Source organism: Erpetoichthys calabaricus, chromosome 4, assembly GCF_900747795.2.
Source record: "Erpetoichthys calabaricus chromosome 4, fErpCal1.3, whole genome shotgun sequence".
In the NCBI taxonomy this organism is placed as follows: Eukaryota; Metazoa; Chordata; class Cladistia; order Polypteriformes; family Polypteridae; genus Erpetoichthys; species Erpetoichthys calabaricus.
The window spans coordinates 199,876,408-199,895,080 of NC_041397.2; the positions used below are offsets into that span (position 1 = coordinate 199,876,408).

Sequence of the window (18,673 nt, forward strand, 5' to 3'; positions counted from 1 at the left end):
ACAATATCTTTCTTTTACACCAAAACAAGATTACAAACACACGTTGAATATCATCTGTTTCCACCCACATCATCATTTTTTAACTCATTAGTGACCCTAAATTGCCACATACCAACGTTTTTGGAATGTGTTGCAGGCCCTCAATGCCAAGAGTGTAAATAAGCTTACAAAAGTAAAGTTGACCAGACCAAAAATTAAATATTTCTTTATATATGAAATCACTGCTTTCAGTTTTTATTTGCATTTTCCATACCATCCAAACTTTTTTTTGAGTGGGGGTTGTACTATGTGAACTATCTGCTAATAAGTACAAAAAGGTAATAGAAGCCCTTTTTGACAAATGTTGTAGAAACCTATGGAGTTTTAGAAAGATCTTTTATTTTGAGGCAAGTTAAGATAAGTAATCGTCATTAACAAACTAATTAAAGAGAATTCAACTTTTACTTTTCTTTTTATCAGAATAAACACTTACTCAAAGTCAAACTCAATCACTATTCAAAGTCTGTTTTCAAATTTTTTGGTTTTGTTTATCTACTTGAGCATTGAGTCTATCACGAAGGTCCTAACTTCATTTGACCAAATCTCAAATGGTTTGCACTGTGCTTTGCCTCTCATGTAAAGAAATGAGGTTGATGTCACACAATGCATCACGTTTTCCAAGCTGTCACATTCATAGGCACAAGATGAAAAAATAGGGACACAAAATAGTCAGAGAATAGTAAAAAATCAACATGATAACAAAGAATATAACAGAAAAAAACAGTATACCATGTGTTCCTGATGTCAACCGTCTACTACAATCTTTTTTCCTTATTTGTCTTTTAATAAAAGTAACACTCGGATAAGCGGAAGAGAATGGATGGATGGATGGATAAAAGTAACAGTAATCAAGTTTCTTATGGTCATCATTGTAATTATATTAGTACTGTAGAACAATTTAATTAATTATGCTTATTAATACTGTTGACATCAATCACCCATTAATTTTACAAACCTATGTAGATCTTTAGCAGCATTGAGCACAAGATAAGAACCAACTGTGGCTGGAACACCAGCACATCTAATTGATTAGTTTATTGATTTGTTCATTTTTCACCCTCACCTATTTCACTGCAGGGTTATGGAAGATACCGAAGAATCAAGTCAAGAGGTATTGGAGTATAATCATCAAGTAGCAGCTATATTTATAATTTTTTCAAAATAATAAAGACACATAATAGTAAACAGAAATGCATTTATTTTTTTATTAATAAAGGACGCAATAAAGAAACACTAATGCATTTAACACGGATAGTTTTGACAAAAGCACACCATTCAGGAAAGCCTGAAAAATAAATTTCCTTACAACTGAAAAATTAAAGACAAATACTTCTTCAAAGTTAAATAACTTGCTGTCATTTTTTTCAAGCCGTAAACTTTATTTTTAAGACATTGGTACTCACCTTTTAGGATTTTTTGATGGAATGTTACACATCTGTTCTATCCTTGGTGAAACGCAACTTCCTTTTTACCTGATGTTTACTCATCGCTCAAGTGACTAATTTTATTGCGCAACTTTCTTGGGGGCACAGACCCACAGTATATAAGCAACAAGAGAGAGCTGAAACAGCAGAGTAGACCACTCCAGAGGTGACTACTGAGTGCAATGGTGTCTCTTAGACTTCTGCTTTTCACTGCCTTAGTGGCGGCAGCGTGCGCTGCTCCAATATCACCAGCCACCACAGAAGAAGACAATCAGAAGTTTGCACAGGTAACCACTTTTTCTCTTACTGAATATCTAATATACTAGAGAGTCGTAGACTTATGTCTTTTTTAATTTTTAGCCAGATATACAAGTTATGCTGTGCAGTAAGTGACAGCAGAAATAAAATTTCTTTTTGTCACACTGTTGCTATTATGATGCATCCAATCTAGCAGAGAGTTCTTACTGTTTAAAGAAAATTAGTGAACATAATAAATGTCAAATAATGGTTGTAAATGAAAAACATACTTTTTATTTCTGTAGAAACCTGCAATCTGAGCCTCCCCAGTCCCACATGAAAGAGAGCAGAATTAGGGGCAAGCATGTTTTGACAAATACGTAGCTGATAAATGGCAGTGTTCAGCAGCTGTCCACACTGAGTGCGCTTATGTTACTTTGAATTTTTTTTTCTTTACTTAATTTTTTCAACCAAACTTTGGCTTCTTAAAATTTGTTCACAAACTGCATGGAGTATGGCCATTATATTTTTGTAATATAAATTTTGTTTGCCTTCAATATGGCAATTCATTCGTTATTGGCAATTAAAGATTTCTACTGCTATTTTCTTGAAGGAAATATAAACCTTGTTTCACATAATTTTCAGTTACTGAAAAAGTTACTTCTCGTTAATGCTTTAAAAGTAAGTTTTTTTTATTTAAATGGCAGCAGCATGAACTCCCTGATTCCTTAAGTATATTAGTATAGCATGAAAAAATGTGTTTTATATTTTCTATTATGTTTACCAGAAATATCATAGTAGTGAAAAGTCAAGCAAAATGACATATTTTATTGGCTAACTAAAAAGATTATACTACATTCATAATGGCTAACACAGTACAACACCCTAGTACTACAGAAATATCATAGAAAGTTAAATAAGCTTACATATGATATTATACCATTTAATGAGTATCTTTTTCCTGTTATTTACATAATTTAGCTTCATTTATTACACATATCTATGGTTAACCAATAGCAAAACATACAATACTAACCTTTAAGCGCATTCAAAATATTTGTTTTCTCTTCTCTTTTATGTTTATCAGGAATACCTTAGAAAATTATACAACCTTACGTCCACCTCAGGCGGTAACTCAGGAAGGCGTCACAATGAACTCATGGACAAACTTAGGGAAATGCAAAAGTTTTTCGGTCTCCAAGTAACTGGAATGTTGGATTCAAACACACTGGAGGTTATGAAAAAATCAAGATGTGGCGTCCCTGATGTGGCTCATTTCTCCACATTCCCTGGTGCTCTAAAATGGAACAAAAATAGCCTCACTTACAGGTAATTAATGAGCTACAATGATGAAGTGATACTTACTTTCTTTAATGAAGAAAAAAAGACTACAGAATGTCATCAGGGCATAAATTGATGGACACATGACATGTAATCATTTCAATTTAAGGAATTATATTTCAGCAGTTTATTACAATTCAACAAATGCATGCAATACTGACTGAAGATGTGTGTGCATCTCTGTCTTTTTAAGGTTCAAAATAAACTTATGAATGTCATTAAGTATCAATATTTACTTTCGTTTCTTTTGTAGAATTGAAAACTACACGCCTGACATGCCCCAAGCAGATGTAGACAAAGCAATAGAGAAAGCTTTTGTGGTTTGGACTAAGGTGACGCCTTTGAAAATCACCAAGATCTACAGCGGGACAGCTGATATTATGATCTCCTTTGTTACTGGAGGTAAATAAAAATAATCCAGCAAATTTTCGAAAGAAATGAAAGGACAGATACATAATTATATATGATATTGAAAATAAATGTTCTTTGTTGTTAAACAGAATGGTATGCTTTTATTATGCTGTGGTTGATTTGTTGCTACACTTAAAACAATTGTGGTTATAGATAAAGTAAGGTTAATGTTCTTAATTTTACTTTGAGCATACTATTCTAAATGTTCTCAGCATTTTCACTGCCCTACCAAATAGTGAAATATAATGTACTGTCTGTATCTTGATTTTTGCAAAGCACCTTTCCCAAAGATATATAGTAATTAAATAAATAAATAAACATGAAGAATAAATAATAATACTTTACCTACCAATTTATAGTACTTAGAGCATCTACCTCACAACTCCAGACATTTAAGTCCTTCATGAAATTTCCACTACTTCCCATGTCTGAAAGGAACTTTATTGGTTTCTTTGACTTTGTTTGATGCTCATAAAATGTGCAATTTAGGATGAGTGCCAACTCTGAACTGTCCAAATATGCATTTGTGTGGTTTGTGATCAATTGACACCTTCTTCAAAGTTTGTTCCTGATTAGTCAACACTAATCATATAAATATCAATACGTCTTTCTCTCTTTCCCTCTCAGACCATGGTGATAATTCACCCTTTGATGGCCCTGGAGGATTTCTAGCTCATGCCTTTGCACCTTCAGATGGCATTGGAGGTGACACACATTTTGATGAAGAAGAAACATTTACAAGTGGATCAGCAGGTAACATTTAAACAAAACTGCATCTTACAATAAGATATTGTAGATCAATCAGTTGAAAAATGTGACGAAGGAATTTGTACAAAACTTCTCACATTTTTGTATTTCAGGATATAACTTGTTCCTTGTCGCTGCCCATGAGTTTGGTCATGCTCTGGGTCTGGGTCACTCAAACGACCCTGGTGCATTGATGTACCCAATTTACAACTATGTCAACCCTGGAACGTTTTCTTTGTCACAGGATGATATTCAAGGGATCCAGTCACTCTATGGTTAGTATCGTTGGTGTATATAAAAATACATTTTAATAATTAGATATAGTACTTTTTCCACTAATTATTATTTTCAAACAACTCCATCTTTTTAGCTGCTGGTTAACTATTTGAGGCTCACTACCAAACATTCAAATATAATCAGTTTTACATTCTTATTATTTACAATTAAGATTTGAAAAGATTATACTAATCTCATGTGAATTTAATTAAGTATATATTCGTTCATTTATTACGTTTTCCAGGTCTAGGTTAATCAATCTGATTTTAACAACATTTTTATAGCTAAAATGAATTACATTTTGATCAATAAAACGTTTTAGAGTAAACCACAAACTTGTTAAATTCAGCGTAATAGTATGGTTTTTTTAACAGGTCCTAACCCCGCTGTTCCAAACAATCCAGTGCCTGATGCCCCAAAAACTCCAAATGCTTGTGATCCAAACCTATCTTTGAATGCTGTGACCACTTTGCGGGGAGAAATGATTTTCTTTAAAGACAGGTAAGAGCAAGGAGCCTTCAAGTTTACAGTAACAGACAAAAAATTGCCAAACACACATTTAATGTAGCAATGGGAATATCATTAAAGTACATTTGTTAGGAAGTTTTTTTTTAAATCATTTGCCTTCAGTTGTAGAACAAATAATTCAATAATAACTGAATTCATTATTTTATTATTATCTAAAATGTACAGCAATATTGCTTGCACTGTGGATACATTTCAATAAGAAATGTTGAAAAACAAAACTCCATAAAGGGCTTTATAAAAGGAGGTTCAACAGTACAGCCAATTCACATATCATCAATCAATTCTTACCTAGTTAAATTTGATCAGAGTCTGCCCATTTGCTACAGTTCTGCTTGTAGCCCCATCACTCCTATGTATTCCCCGGTAACAGGGTCTATTTAACAAACTTGACTTTTTCCTCCTCAGGCAAGAAAGTGTTTTGACAAAAATAACTGAAACACTTCCGTGTACTCCCCAGTAACCAATGATAATAGTTTGATTTCATATTATGCTTTTCTTTAAGGTTCTTTTGGCGGAAAAGCTCCTCCGTGGCCAATGTTGAACAGTACACCATGAAATCTTTCTGGCCTGAAATGCCTGATAACATTGATGCAGCATATGAAAGCAGAGAACGTGATTTAGTCTACCTCTTTAAAGGTAATTTCTTTTTTCTGTCTGAATTATCAATAAAACACACGATATGTCATAGTTCAAATGTGTACAACACATGAATAAAAAACACAACACACACATCTTAATGAAACACACACATCTTAATGAAACTCACTTTAAAGACTACAAATAATTGCAGGGGAAATAGCCCCATAAAACACATACACATGCACAAGCCATCTAAAGTAATGCCTTCAATATATTTACGAGTTGGCATTTCCCACTTCAGATACAAGGGCTCCAAATTTTATTCAGCCACCTTAAGCTTATTATACTAAATAAGGTGCTGATCTGCTACAAGTAGAAATTGCCAAATGTTAAAAGGTTACTGAGAATAACTTGGAAAACTATATTACCGTAAGATAACAAAAAAGCAATTTGTATTTGGTCTACATTGATAACTTTACTGAGATTGATGATATATTGATAAAGAAATTTATTTAAAATGACAAACCACTTCTCTTCCATACATCCATTTTATAAACCCTCTTATCTAGAGCAGGGTCTGCCTATTCCAACAATCATTGGGCAAAAGGCCGGATCAGTCCTTGGAGAGGACGCCAGCCCATCACAGGATGAACATACACACATACACACTCACGTATCAGGAGCCACTCCACCTAACCTGCATGTCTTTGGATTGTTTTTCACTTCTCATGATGAGGGATATAATGGTGCTATTTACAGTTCTTTCTCTCATCTGCACCTGGATTACTTCTAGACATAATTTAATATAAAAAATCCCTTGTTTTGCTATGAATCTCATTGAAGGGTTCTTGCCTAAAACCCCTTTCCACCAAAGGTGCAAATATGTCTTCATAGCTTGATAAGCTCTCAAAACTAGGTCCTCCGAATCTGGAGCAGCAGTAGCTCTGTTCTCAGAACTTTTAACCACATCAAGAAAAGTGTGCACTAAAACATGATGAAGGAACATGCTTTTGTACCCTAGGTTTCATTCGTTACTACCTGAAAAAGAGGATAGGAATGTAAATTGATCGGTAAATTGAATGCTTTTCCTGAGAACCTATCCCCTGTTTCACCACCACCATTTGGTTAAATGCTTTTAGTACTGCCTCTGATGAATGATTGTTGGCAAATCTCATGATAACCTTAGGACTGTAAACATGATGGCCAATAGATGAACCTCAGATTCATGAGAAGAGATTCTAGGACCTCTGGTGATGGCATTCAGTGCCTGTATTTGCAACTAGAGTGTTGTCTGTATTTATAACGTTAAAGTGAATCCATTAAGGGGGTGGGGACAAAAGGGCCACTGCTTTTCAAAAAGATGAGGGTTATATCCCTGCTGTTTCTGAATTGTGACTCTCCAGCTGGGATCTGTAGAAGGTGAAGGAAATGTTCTCAGCCTTGTAACCAGCTGGAATAAAGATAAACAACTCCATGCATGAGGACATGGCTTTCCGAAGAAAATTTCTGTAGGCTTTGGTGGTTATGCTCCTTACAGTGGATCTTTTCACCACCCTTACTAGATACAATGCCCAACAAAGTAAACAATAAAGTTAAATATCTTATAATTCAGAAACCTATTGTAAACTGCAATAATAATGTATGGTTAACATCAGAACAAAACAAATCAAAGATAAAACAATTGTTTACATAATTGGTTAATGAATACTTCTCTTTAATTCATTTACTTTCTCAGGAAACCAAGTCTGGGCTCTGTTTGGATATGACATCCAACAAGGCTATCCACAAAGTATCCAGAAGTTTGGACTTCCAGCAGGAATCAATAAGATTGATGCTGCACTCTATAATGAAAACACTGGGAAGGTTTTAATCTTTGTTGGAAACAAATACTACAGGTAGATGTTTCATATCTAAAAATAAAAAATTAAAACAAGTGAAAAGCTAAAAATTTAAGTATAGCTAACACTACTTGACTTTTTAAAAAATTGTAGTTATGATGAGGCCAGAAATAAAATGGACAATGGGTATCCCAAGTCAATTGGAAGCAGTTTTCCTGGAATTGGAGGAAAAGTTGATGCTGCAGTTGAAGATAACGGTAAGTATATTGTATATGTACAAAGCCAAAGAGCTGCCTTCTGCATTTGTTTTAAGCGCTATATACTGTGTTACAAAGACTAATTTAATTTTATAGATTATATCACTAAAAAACAACATGTGTATGACAGGGTATGTGGCTGGCAAGGCACTGAAATGAGTTAAAAAAGCATAGGTGGTGTGACAAGGGATAGGCCAGCCTGAGTCCCTTCTTTAAATAATTATAATAATAATACATTTTATTTATATAGCATACAGTAGGTTACAGAGGAGCCTACACTGCTTAACTGGGAAGTCCCCCCATGTGCCAGTATGAGTTACCAACCACTAGTGGCAGTCAGTATGCATTACACTTTTAAATGGTGCTCCAGAAATTATTATTATTATGAATAATAATAATAATTCTTTACATTTATATAGCTCTTCTAAAGTATAACAAAATATCTTATCTAAACATTTGTGATGGAACCTCTGTCACATAATTTATTTCGTTTATTATAATATCTTAATTCATTTCAAATATTTATATTTTTTACAGGCTTAATGTACTTCTTCAGTGGCTCAAGAATGTTTGAGTACAACATCATGTCCAAGAGAGTTATTCGTGTTTTGACTACCAATTATTTCTTGGGTTGTTAGAAGAAAAAGAAGTGGCCCTTTTTCTAAGCATATTTTCACTTCTTTAACTACTAAAGATCTTGCACATTGTATCTGATTATGTTTACTATTTTATCCATTTTATTTGTTGTGTACTTTGTAAATTACCGTGTGTGATATTGCCTTCTAAGGTGGAAGAAAATGAATTAATTAATTTTTGTAATGAAGTTATTGAAATGTGTACAAAGAAACATAACATTCTGTTGAATCTTTCTTCAGTATTGCTTTAAATCTTTTAAAAACTTGTTTTCTCTAAATATCTACATATAAAAATTCTTCTACCTGAACAACAGTGCTAAGAGTGTTATGTTAGCTGTGTGCTTCAAGAGTGGAAAAAAATTAAATATCAATAGGGCTGCTACCTCGCAGTAAGAAGTTTGTGGCTTGCATCCTGGGTGTGCCCTGCAAGGAGTCTGCATGTTCTCCCTATGTTGGTTTTCTACAGGCTCTCTGGTTTCCTCCCACAGTCCAAAATCAAGCAAGTTAGGTAAACTGGCCCTTGTGTGGAAGCGTGTGTGTGTTTGTTGGTGACCTGTCCAGGGATTGTTCCTGCCTTGCACTCTATGATTGCTGGGATAGGCTCCAGCTGCCCCATGATGCCACCCTGGATTAGTGGGTTAGGAACAGGGATGAATGTATTTAATTTATTGAAGTTTGTTCAAAGAAAAATTGTATTGAAAGAGAGAAAAGAATTTGAAAGTGTATAAACCATAACAGAGTCCCTGTTCTAAGACCATGACCTTTGCATTTATTTGTGTGCTTAGCGTAAAATTCTTCAAATAATCAAGGGCCTTTAAGAAACCTATAAATGGTGCTTGGGGCTATATCCATGCAAATGAATGAGGCACACAACAGTCAGCAGTGTGAATGAACAAAAATAAGAAATTAATTGCACAGGCTTTAGTCTAGAAACATGTAAGATAGGAAGAATTCTGAAATGCACCTTGAAAGCTACCTTACAGGTAATACTACTAAATGTTTAAAAATGGCATAGGCTCATATGATCCTTGGAGCCAGCTGGTGGGATTGAACCCTTCTATCCAGTCTGAAATGCTGGCACTTTCTGACACTTACAGTCTGTGGATGACTTGACAGAGGCTTCTGCTAGATGCAGGTTCTCTATAACCCATAGCAAAATGTCTTTCAGCTCAGCCAAGTTCTCTAATAGGCTAGGAAGAGCAGAAGATATAAGATTTAATATATTAGGTTTAACAACAAGCACACAATCAGAGGTATAGACAGAGTATATACCCAGCGAACTCCACTAAGGGCACTGACTCACACTCCATTTGTATTAAATTGATCAAACAGTACATCTAAGAAACATCTTCAAATCATGATCAACTTGTTTGATTTGACAATCATGTACACATGGATAATGCAAACATAAATTTCTAATCTTATCACAGAAGAATCTTCAGAATCGAGAAACAAAGTGTGGTCCTATTCTGAAATGTGGGAAAACTATGTAAACAGAAATAGAGATATAAACATTTTAGTCAATTCTCTAACTGAGGGAATTTTCTTTAACAGAATAAAATAGCCACTCTTAGAAAATCGATCAACAATTACAAGGATGTTAGTTTAGTGATTAAATGCATTTTCCATTTTACTTGAGATTATACTGTAAATGCCACTTTTACTCTTTTTTCAGGCATAAGTATGACACTGTAAATCAAACACTTTGCAACGTTAATTAAGGACGCATGATCTTGTACCCACCGAAAACAGGAGGGACAGGTTATTTGGAGCTTACTGTCTGAGCATTAGCCACACTCACTGCCACTTGTTGTACTACACCCTGTCCTGCCAGCTACTCCTGAATACACTTTAGTTCATTTGCCTTTTGCTGAAGAGAAACCATTCAATCTCTAACATGTTTAGATCCATTGTCAAGCTGCCTTCTTATTTCCCTTACTTCTTTAAACACTCTTTTCATCTCAGACTTCATTATATCAGTGGATTCAAGATTCTGTTCTGCCACAATGACTGTAAATGACAGACCATGAGGGTGCTGATATTTTAAATGCGCTAGAACTCAAAAGGAGAACAAAGTCAGAATTCTCAAGGAGCAAAGCCAAAATGCTAACCAGGAATTAAAGTCTTAACGAAGCAAAGGAACATAAAACAAAATTTCTAAATAAAGTATGATGCAAAGCGAAATGTCATTGCACAACCTCTTAATTCACACACCTACAAAATGACTGTCACATCTGCAGAACGTACCTGCACAATAAAGGCACCCATATGACAAAAAAAATGGCATTGCAAGAAATACAAAGCACAACGAAAGTAAAAATAATTTTATGAAATACTCAATCCAGAAAATGGATGACATTGTAAGACAATGTAATTCAATTTTCTATTTAACAAAACTCTTTTAACACATACCATACCAAAACATCTGTCCATTGCTTACATGCTGTCTTAATTCTTTCATCAATTTCCACTTCACAGCCAATCTTGTGTTGTAACTGACCAAATGTCAACTCTTTTTACATCATGTTTCTGACTGGGAAATTCCAGGGGCCTCATGTATAAACGGTGTGTAAGCACAAAAATGTTGCGTACACCCGTTTCCACACTCACATTGTGATGTATAAAAACTAAACTTGGTGTAAAGCCAAGCACATTTTCACGCCAGCTAAATCCTTGGCATACGCAAGTTCCCTGCTCAGTTTTGCAAACTGGCAGCACCCAGCGTCAAAGCAGTGCTTTTGTTCCAGTGTGGTTTCTCTTTCTTTTTTAGATCCACATCCCTGACGTGGCTTTATCAAATAGACTGAAATTAACCACATATCGTTTATTAGTTTAAGGCAACTGATTGTAATTAACCTGTAACAATATAATGGTCCACGGAATGGCCAAACTATTCCAAATACCACAGCTGCTTTAGTGTTGTTCCTCTCAATGCTCCACTCAGAGTATTTATCCCACTGTATCTGAGTGTGCAATCACAGTCCTACAGCAGCTGATCGGAAAGAGAATTATTGGTATACAACATCAAGCACACACTGCCTCAACCATGCACACAGTCTATTGAACTGCTTTCATATGACAAACGCTTCAGAGCCTTTCCTGTAGGGACATCGCGGTTCAAAAACAGTTTCATCCCAAGAACTATAAACGCACTCAATCGGTCCATCAAGTGCTCCTTGTAGAACTGTTTGTACTTATAAGTACGATTACCTCACTGTAAACTTGCAATACAGTTATAATATTGCACAACCTGAGGCACTTTATAAAGCGCATATTTACATATGATGATGATCAAGATGAAATGCAGCAAAATGTTTATCACATTATAGAGATAAAAATTTAACATCATTTAGATAATCTACAGTCATATGAAAAAGTTTGGGAACCCCTACTCAGCCTACATAATAATTTACTCTACTTTCAACAAAAAAGATAACAGTGGTATGTCTTTCATTTCCTAGGAACATCTGAGTACTGGGGTGTTTTCTGAACAAAGATTTTTAGTGAAGCAGTATTTAGTTGTATGAAATTAAATCAAATGTGAAAAACTGGCTGTGCAAAAATTTGGGTACCCTTGTAATTTTGCTGATTTGAATGCATGTAACTGCTGTGAAAGATAGCCCAGACACAGACAAACACTGAGGCTCACGATGTCCAAAACATGCACTCTTTAATTGCAAATTCTCAGCTACACACAATACTGTGCACAATCCACAAAGCTCAATTCTTTCCACTTCTCGTCAGCCGCCTCCACTCTTCCCTAGCAAGATCCGTCTTCCTCCTCCTGACTCCGGCTCCCCGAATGGAGTGAGGTGGCCCCTTTTATTCCGCCCCGGATGTGCTCCATGTGTTCTGTGATGGTTTTCAGGCAGCACTTCCTGGTGTGGCGGAAGTGCTGTCCTTGCACCAGGAAGCACTCCAGGCGGACACAGTTCCTTGTTTGGCAGCACTTCCAGGTGTGGTGGAAGTGCTGTCCTCCAGGGGTTAGGAACCATCCAGGCGCCCCCTGGTGGTGGCCATGGATCCCACAGGGTTGAGCTTCCCAGCTCCGTATCCGTGGCCCCTGATGGAATCCAAGGGGGCTGCCCTCTTGCGCCCAGGAGAGATACTGCCCCTCTCCTGGTCCTTTGCTGCTCCAGGCGTCCTGGTGGGCCAAGGTCCCTGGTCATCTGCCACACTGCTCAATACTGATTACTTGCAACACCAAATTGGTTGGATTAGCTCATTAAGCCTTGAACTTCATAGACAGGTGTGTCCAATCATGAGAAAAGGTTTTAAGGTGGTCAATTGCAAGTTGTGCTTCCCTATGACACTCTTCTGAAGAGTGACAGCATGGGATCCTCAAAGCAACTCTCAAAAGACCTGAAAACAAAGATTGTTCAGTATCATGGTTTAGGGGAAGGCTACAAAAAGCTATCTCAGAGTTTAAACTGTCAGTTTCAACTGTAAGGAATGTAATCAGGAAATGGAAAGCCGCAGGCACAGTTGCTATTAAACCCAGATCTGGCAGGCCAAGAAAAATACAGGAGCAGCATATGCGCAGGATTGTGACAATGGTTAAAGACAACCCACAGATCACCTACAAATACATGCAAGAACATCTTGCTGCAGATGGTGTATCTGTACATCGTTCTACAATTCAGCACAATTTGCACAAAGAACATCTGTATGGCAGGGTGATGAGAAAGAAGCCCTTTTTGCACTCACGCCACAAACAGAGTCGCTCGTTGTATGTAAATGCTCATTTAGACAAGCCAGTTTCATTTTGGAACAAAATGGTTTGGACTGATGAGACAAAAATTGAGTTATTTGGTCATAACAAAAAGCGCTTTGCATGGCAGAAGAAGAATTCCAAGAAGCATTCCAAGAAAAACACCTGCTACCTACTGTCAAATTTGGTGGAGGTTCCATCATGCTGTGGGGCTGTGTGGCTAGTTCAGGGACTGGAGCCCTTGTTAAAGTCGAGGGTCAGATGAATTCAACCCAATATCAACAAATTTTTCAGGATAATGTTCAAGCATCAGTCACAAAGTTGAAGTTACACAGGGGTTGGATATTCCAACAAGACAATGACCCAAAACACAGTTCGAAATCTACAAAGGCATTCATGCAGAGGGAGAAGTACAATGTTCTGGAGTGGCCGTCACAGTCCCCTGACTTGAATATCATCAAAAATCTATGGGATGATTTGAAGCAGGCTGTCCATGCTAGGCAGTCATCAAATTTAACTGAACTGGAGAGATATTGTATGGAAGAATGGTCAAAAATACCTCCATCCAGAATCCAGACACTCATCAAAGGCTATAGGAGGCGTCTAGAGGCTGTTTTATTTGCAAAAGGAGGCTCACTAAGTATTGATGTAATATCTCTGTTGGGGTGCCCAAATTTATGCACCTGTCTAATTTTGTTATGATGCATATTGCATATTTTCTACTAATCCAATAAACTTAATGTCACTGCTGAAATACTACTGTTTCCATAAGACATGTCATATATTAAAAGGAAGTTGCTACTTTGAAAGCTCAGCCAATGATAATCAAAAATCCAAAGAATTAAGATGGGTACCCAAACTTTTTCATATGACTATATATTGTTAATAATTAAACATGTGAGGACATGGTGTTGCAGTGCTAGCAACGAGCTGGCGTCCCGTTCAGAGATTGTTCCTGCCACGCGTTGTATGCTTGCTGGGGCTGGCGCAACACTGGAAGGATAGATGGATAGAATAATTAAACATGTACTATGAAGATATTTCAATGTTCCTTAAAAGTTTTGAAGAATCGGTGTTCTAAGCTTAGATGGCTTGAAATCTATTACAGAGCTGATTGTGTGGTGGGTGCTTGGAGAAAGAAAAGGAAGGACAGGAATTGGGGGTTAGTACGTTTGAGAGAGACAGTACTGCTGCAGCAAATTATTTCATCAAAGGTTGCGCAGTAAGCATCTTGCAGGATGCAGGAACAATCTCTGGACAGAGCGCCAGTTTGTCACTATCACTGCGCCATCGTGTTCCCATGTTTAATAACATGCTTTAATTCCTATCATTATGAAAATGATATCAGTTATACATCTCAGTATTTAAATTATTCAGAGAGCTGTAATATCACAAATGTAATGGATTCTGTGTCCTGTCGGAGAAACAGAAAGCCGATTTAAGAAGAACGTAGTGATTCACACACATAGAGCAAATAAAAGAACACATACAATACAAAGCATTTAATGTGCTACTTTAGTTACAATGGGATTTGAGAAACTAGTAAATTAAACGATTTTAAGATGAAGTTTATGACGTTCTGCTTTAATGACAAAATAAACTACATGATTAAAGTGGAAATTTTGAGATTAAAGTTGACATTTCGAGCTTTTTTCCCCACTGTGTGCCTATTTTTTTTTCTTTTCTCTGTACTCTAATAAGCTTCCATATGACCCTCAGACGGTGTGCTACGACTCACCTTTTCATGGCGACTTTGATATCTGACAACTTCTTTTTTATTTTGGGCACTGTGCGACTTGTGACTTTCTCCGACATGCTATGTCACTCGATCAACTTCCTTGTGTTGTTTATATCACTGTTTAAACCAACAAATAGTAAGTTTTTCCTTGCCTCCACTTGGTTTTCGCTGAAATTCTTCTATTTTCCCCAGTGCATTTACCGTTGTCTTTTGACAAAACGCTGAGCTTAAGGGCTATTTATATTGATTTGCATATTCAAAGAAATGTAATTCTGGGAGGAGACAGGGCGGGACAGCAGGTGCGTGCACTTGCATTACTTTTCACGCTGACTGGGATATATGTAGCGGAAGAATGTGGAAGTTGCCGTACAGACAGATTTATGCATCTGCATTTTTTTGTGCATATGCACATTTCCGCTTTGTCTGTACACCATGTTTTAGTATGAATTTTTTGCACTGTGTTATGCATGAGGCCTCAGGTCATCACACCACTATCCATCTCATTACAGAAACCTTTTGCAGTATTAACAATCACAATTACAAAAACACAGAGTATTGGTAAAACAAGTAAATTGAAATACATTTGCCAAAAAACAACAAATCAGACAATGCATTTGTCCTTCATAGTTTCAAATATTGAGCTCTCAGGATTTTCATTGTGTTTTGTAGTCATAGAAGTTCAAGTAGGTCTTCCAAATATATTTAATGAAACATATGAAGTTGGCCTTAATAACATGGAGAGTGATATGTTAATGTTTTTGGCCCTTGTAGCTGTTTCCATTGCTTTGTGATATTTGTTTTTTTTTCATTTTGAAGCTTTTTGGGATCTAAAAAATGTTATCTGGATAGAACATACTTGTCTGGGGTAGCCACATAATGTTTACACATTTATCAGTTTGTTTTACTATGGCATTAATTTGCATAATTGACCTTAAGAAGGCAATGTGATCAGATGAGCTTAATGAATTAGGGAATAAAGAGTACTTAAGCCACAATTCAATCAGGCATTTTAAGACTGAAAACACACTGAGGATATCTGTGCTGAATTATTGTCTTGGTACTGTGAGCATCCCAGATAAGTGTTTGCTGTTGCTTAAGTCATTTATTGTCTTCAAGGATTTTAATTGATTACCTGGACCTGAAAAAGGAAAGCAAAACCACATTAATAAGGAATACTTCGGTTTTATTGGTGAACAACTTTGCACACACCTCTAAACCACAGGACATGTGAAACATGCAAAGCACCTGCTCAGAGTTGTGACTGTGCAGTTCTGTGACAGACACAAGTGGAAGAAAAATTTGGCCGCAATTAAAGCATGACGCAACTACTCTAAAAGATGTCCTGAAGTTATCATCCTGTCAGGAGTTTGTATCTGAAGAGTCTACCTATCATAAATGTAAGATTTGATTTGTGAAGGTTTTTGTGCATCTGTTTACTTGTGTAAGGTCCTACGGTGACCCTAGTTTCCCCTTTTATACTCTTTTTATACTCTACTTATTGTGTAGACGTTAACAAAATGTATAAAATCACAAACACCAATTTGAGATCAGGTACTTTAGCACTTCCTCCCCCCTTCCCTTCTACATCAGTAACATCAGGCATTTAGACAGAATAAAGAAACAAGCTGGCTCCTACACCGCTGAAAGGAGGCTTTGTTTTGTTTAGACGTGCTCTGTCTCTAGGCATGTCAGAGGACTGGGATTTCATGAAGTGTGGTCTCCCTCACTTGGGGAGGCAAAAAATCAGGGTCTGGGGGAGGAAAGACAGAGAGCAAGCTATTTGTGGTCTAATCTATTCATGCCCACAATTGTATGTTCCAACACAACAATAGCCTTGATAGCCATAACTCCTGGCAATATGGACATTAAGGTTAAAGTTATCTTATGCAATAAAGCGCAACCTTAATTTAATATTATGAAATGACAACAAAAGTTCAAAAGCAATGTCTCTATGGTCAAACAGTGAACTTTGTGAGCTGGAATGTCTCAATCAGGAGTTAAAAAGGAAGAAAATATTCTTTCACCTAACAGGTCTAAACGCCAAAATAGTATTTTTACAGGAGACTCACTTAATCAGCAAGGATCAGTTTCAGTTGCAAAGAGACTAGACTGACCAAATATTCCACTCCTGTTATACAAAGAAAACTAAAGGCGTGGGAATCTTAATTCACAGAACAATTTCATTAGCAGTATCAGATGTAGTATCTGATCCTGAAGGGTGATATGTGATATTGATGGGTAATTTATTTAATTTAATCACTTTAATTGTAAAGTGATTTTGATAAATATCTATGCACCCAATGTGGATGATACAGACTTTAACCAAAATATATTTGCATTGATTTCTAACTTGAACGCTCACAAAATTATAATGGCTGGAGACTTTAATTGTGCTTTAAATCCAGACCTGAATAGGTCTTCAGCTATAAGGACAACAACATCTAACACTGCAAAAATAATCACACCATTTTTAATTGATCATAACTTATCAGATGCATTGAGATTTTTAAATCCATACTGAAGAGCATATTCCTTCTTCTCACCAGTACACAATTATTACTCAAGAATTGATTATTCTTTACAGATAACAATTTCTTGCCCATAATCCATCCATCCATTATCCAACCCACTATATCATAACTACAAGGTCACAGGGGTCTGCTGGAGCCAATACCAGCCAATGCAGGGTGCAAGACAGGAAACAAACCCTCGGCAGGGCGCCAGCCCACTGCAGGGCACACACACTCACACACACACACCAAGCACACACTAACAACAATTTAGGATCACCAATGCACCTAACCTGCATGTCTTTGGACTGTGGGAGGAAACTGGAACACCCGGAGGGAACCCATGCAGACACGTGGAGAACATGCAAACTCCACACAGGGAGGACCCGGGAAGTGAAACCGGGTCTCCTAACTGCGAGGCAGCAGCACTACCCACTGCGCCACCATGCCGCCCTGCCCATGATCAAATCTTGCAAATACAACACTATTGTTATCTCTGACCACACTCCTCTGATCATGGAGCTCACATCACTATGCCCCACATACTCATCTTGCAGCTAGTGTTTTAACCCCCTGTTATTAGCTGACAAGAACTGTACAGAATTTATATCCAAGCAAATTTTTTTTTAGAGACAAATGCATCCTCAGAGTTTTCTGCAGAAATACACTGGGAAACTCTGAAAGAATTTTTAAAAGGCCAGATTATCTCATATCTCTCCCACAAAAATAAATCGGAAACCAAAAAGGCCTCAGAGTTAATCAATGAAATTACCAGAACAGATCAAGAACATGCCATGTCTGCAAATGAGACACTTTTTAGGAAAAGGCAGGCTTTGCAATCAAAACTCAACCTTTTATAGAAGACAGAGACAATAAAATTCTATCTCAGACTTTTCATCAAACATTAATTACTGTTTTTCCTAAGAAAAATAAGGACTTATTACAATGTGCATCATATTGACCAATCTCACTTCTGAATAATGATATTAAGATACTCTTCAAAGTCCTAGCTAGAAGGATTGAGAAAGTGCTCCCTTCAGTAATATCATAAGACCAAACTGGATCTATTAAAGGTAGACATTTGGCTTTCAATCTTTGACACCTATTTAATGTAATATATTCACCCATAAAGTCCAACACTGCAGAGATCTTATTATCTTTGGATGTAGAAAAACCATTTGATATGGTTGAATGGTTACCTATTCACCACTTTGCATAAATTTGGTTTTGGCCCTAACATATGTGCATGAATCAAACTACTGTATTTGAGGAAGAACCTTCATTTGTCTTCTTTCCCCTTTCAAGATATTTTTTTGAATATAAACGCCTTTTACCCCCTTCTTTTGAGTCTGTTTTGTTGGGGGTAGGACTCATTTTGTGACAAGGCCTCACTGAAACTTTG

The 18,673-nt window shown here is 36.6% G+C and overlaps 1 protein-coding gene across 2 annotated transcripts in view; it reads left to right on the top strand.

Moving 5' to 3' along the window:
- The window catches only part of LOC114650499 (collagenase 3-like), a 47,245-nt gene extending 38,699 nt beyond the window's left edge, over nucleotides 1-8,546 (top strand). The window contains exons 2-10 of one of the 2 annotated variants that reach the window (XM_051927084.1): nucleotides 2,788-3,029; nucleotides 3,295-3,443; nucleotides 4,080-4,205; nucleotides 4,313-4,474; nucleotides 4,850-4,976; nucleotides 5,506-5,639; nucleotides 7,318-7,477; nucleotides 7,574-7,677; nucleotides 8,215-8,546. In XM_051927084.1, the coding sequence (XP_051783044.1) occupies nucleotides 2,788-3,029; nucleotides 3,295-3,443; nucleotides 4,080-4,205; nucleotides 4,313-4,474; nucleotides 4,850-4,976; nucleotides 5,506-5,639; nucleotides 7,318-7,477; nucleotides 7,574-7,677; nucleotides 8,215-8,315 (1,305 nt within the window). In that variant the 3' untranslated portion in view covers nucleotides 8,316-8,546. The remainder of the gene's footprint in view (nucleotides 1-2,787; nucleotides 3,030-3,294; nucleotides 3,444-4,079; nucleotides 4,206-4,312; nucleotides 4,475-4,849; nucleotides 4,977-5,505; nucleotides 5,640-7,317; nucleotides 7,478-7,573; nucleotides 7,678-8,214) is intronic. The other variant, XM_051927083.1, reaches the window with a different exon arrangement.
- The last annotated feature ends 10,127 nt before the right edge of the window (nucleotides 8,547-18,673 follow it).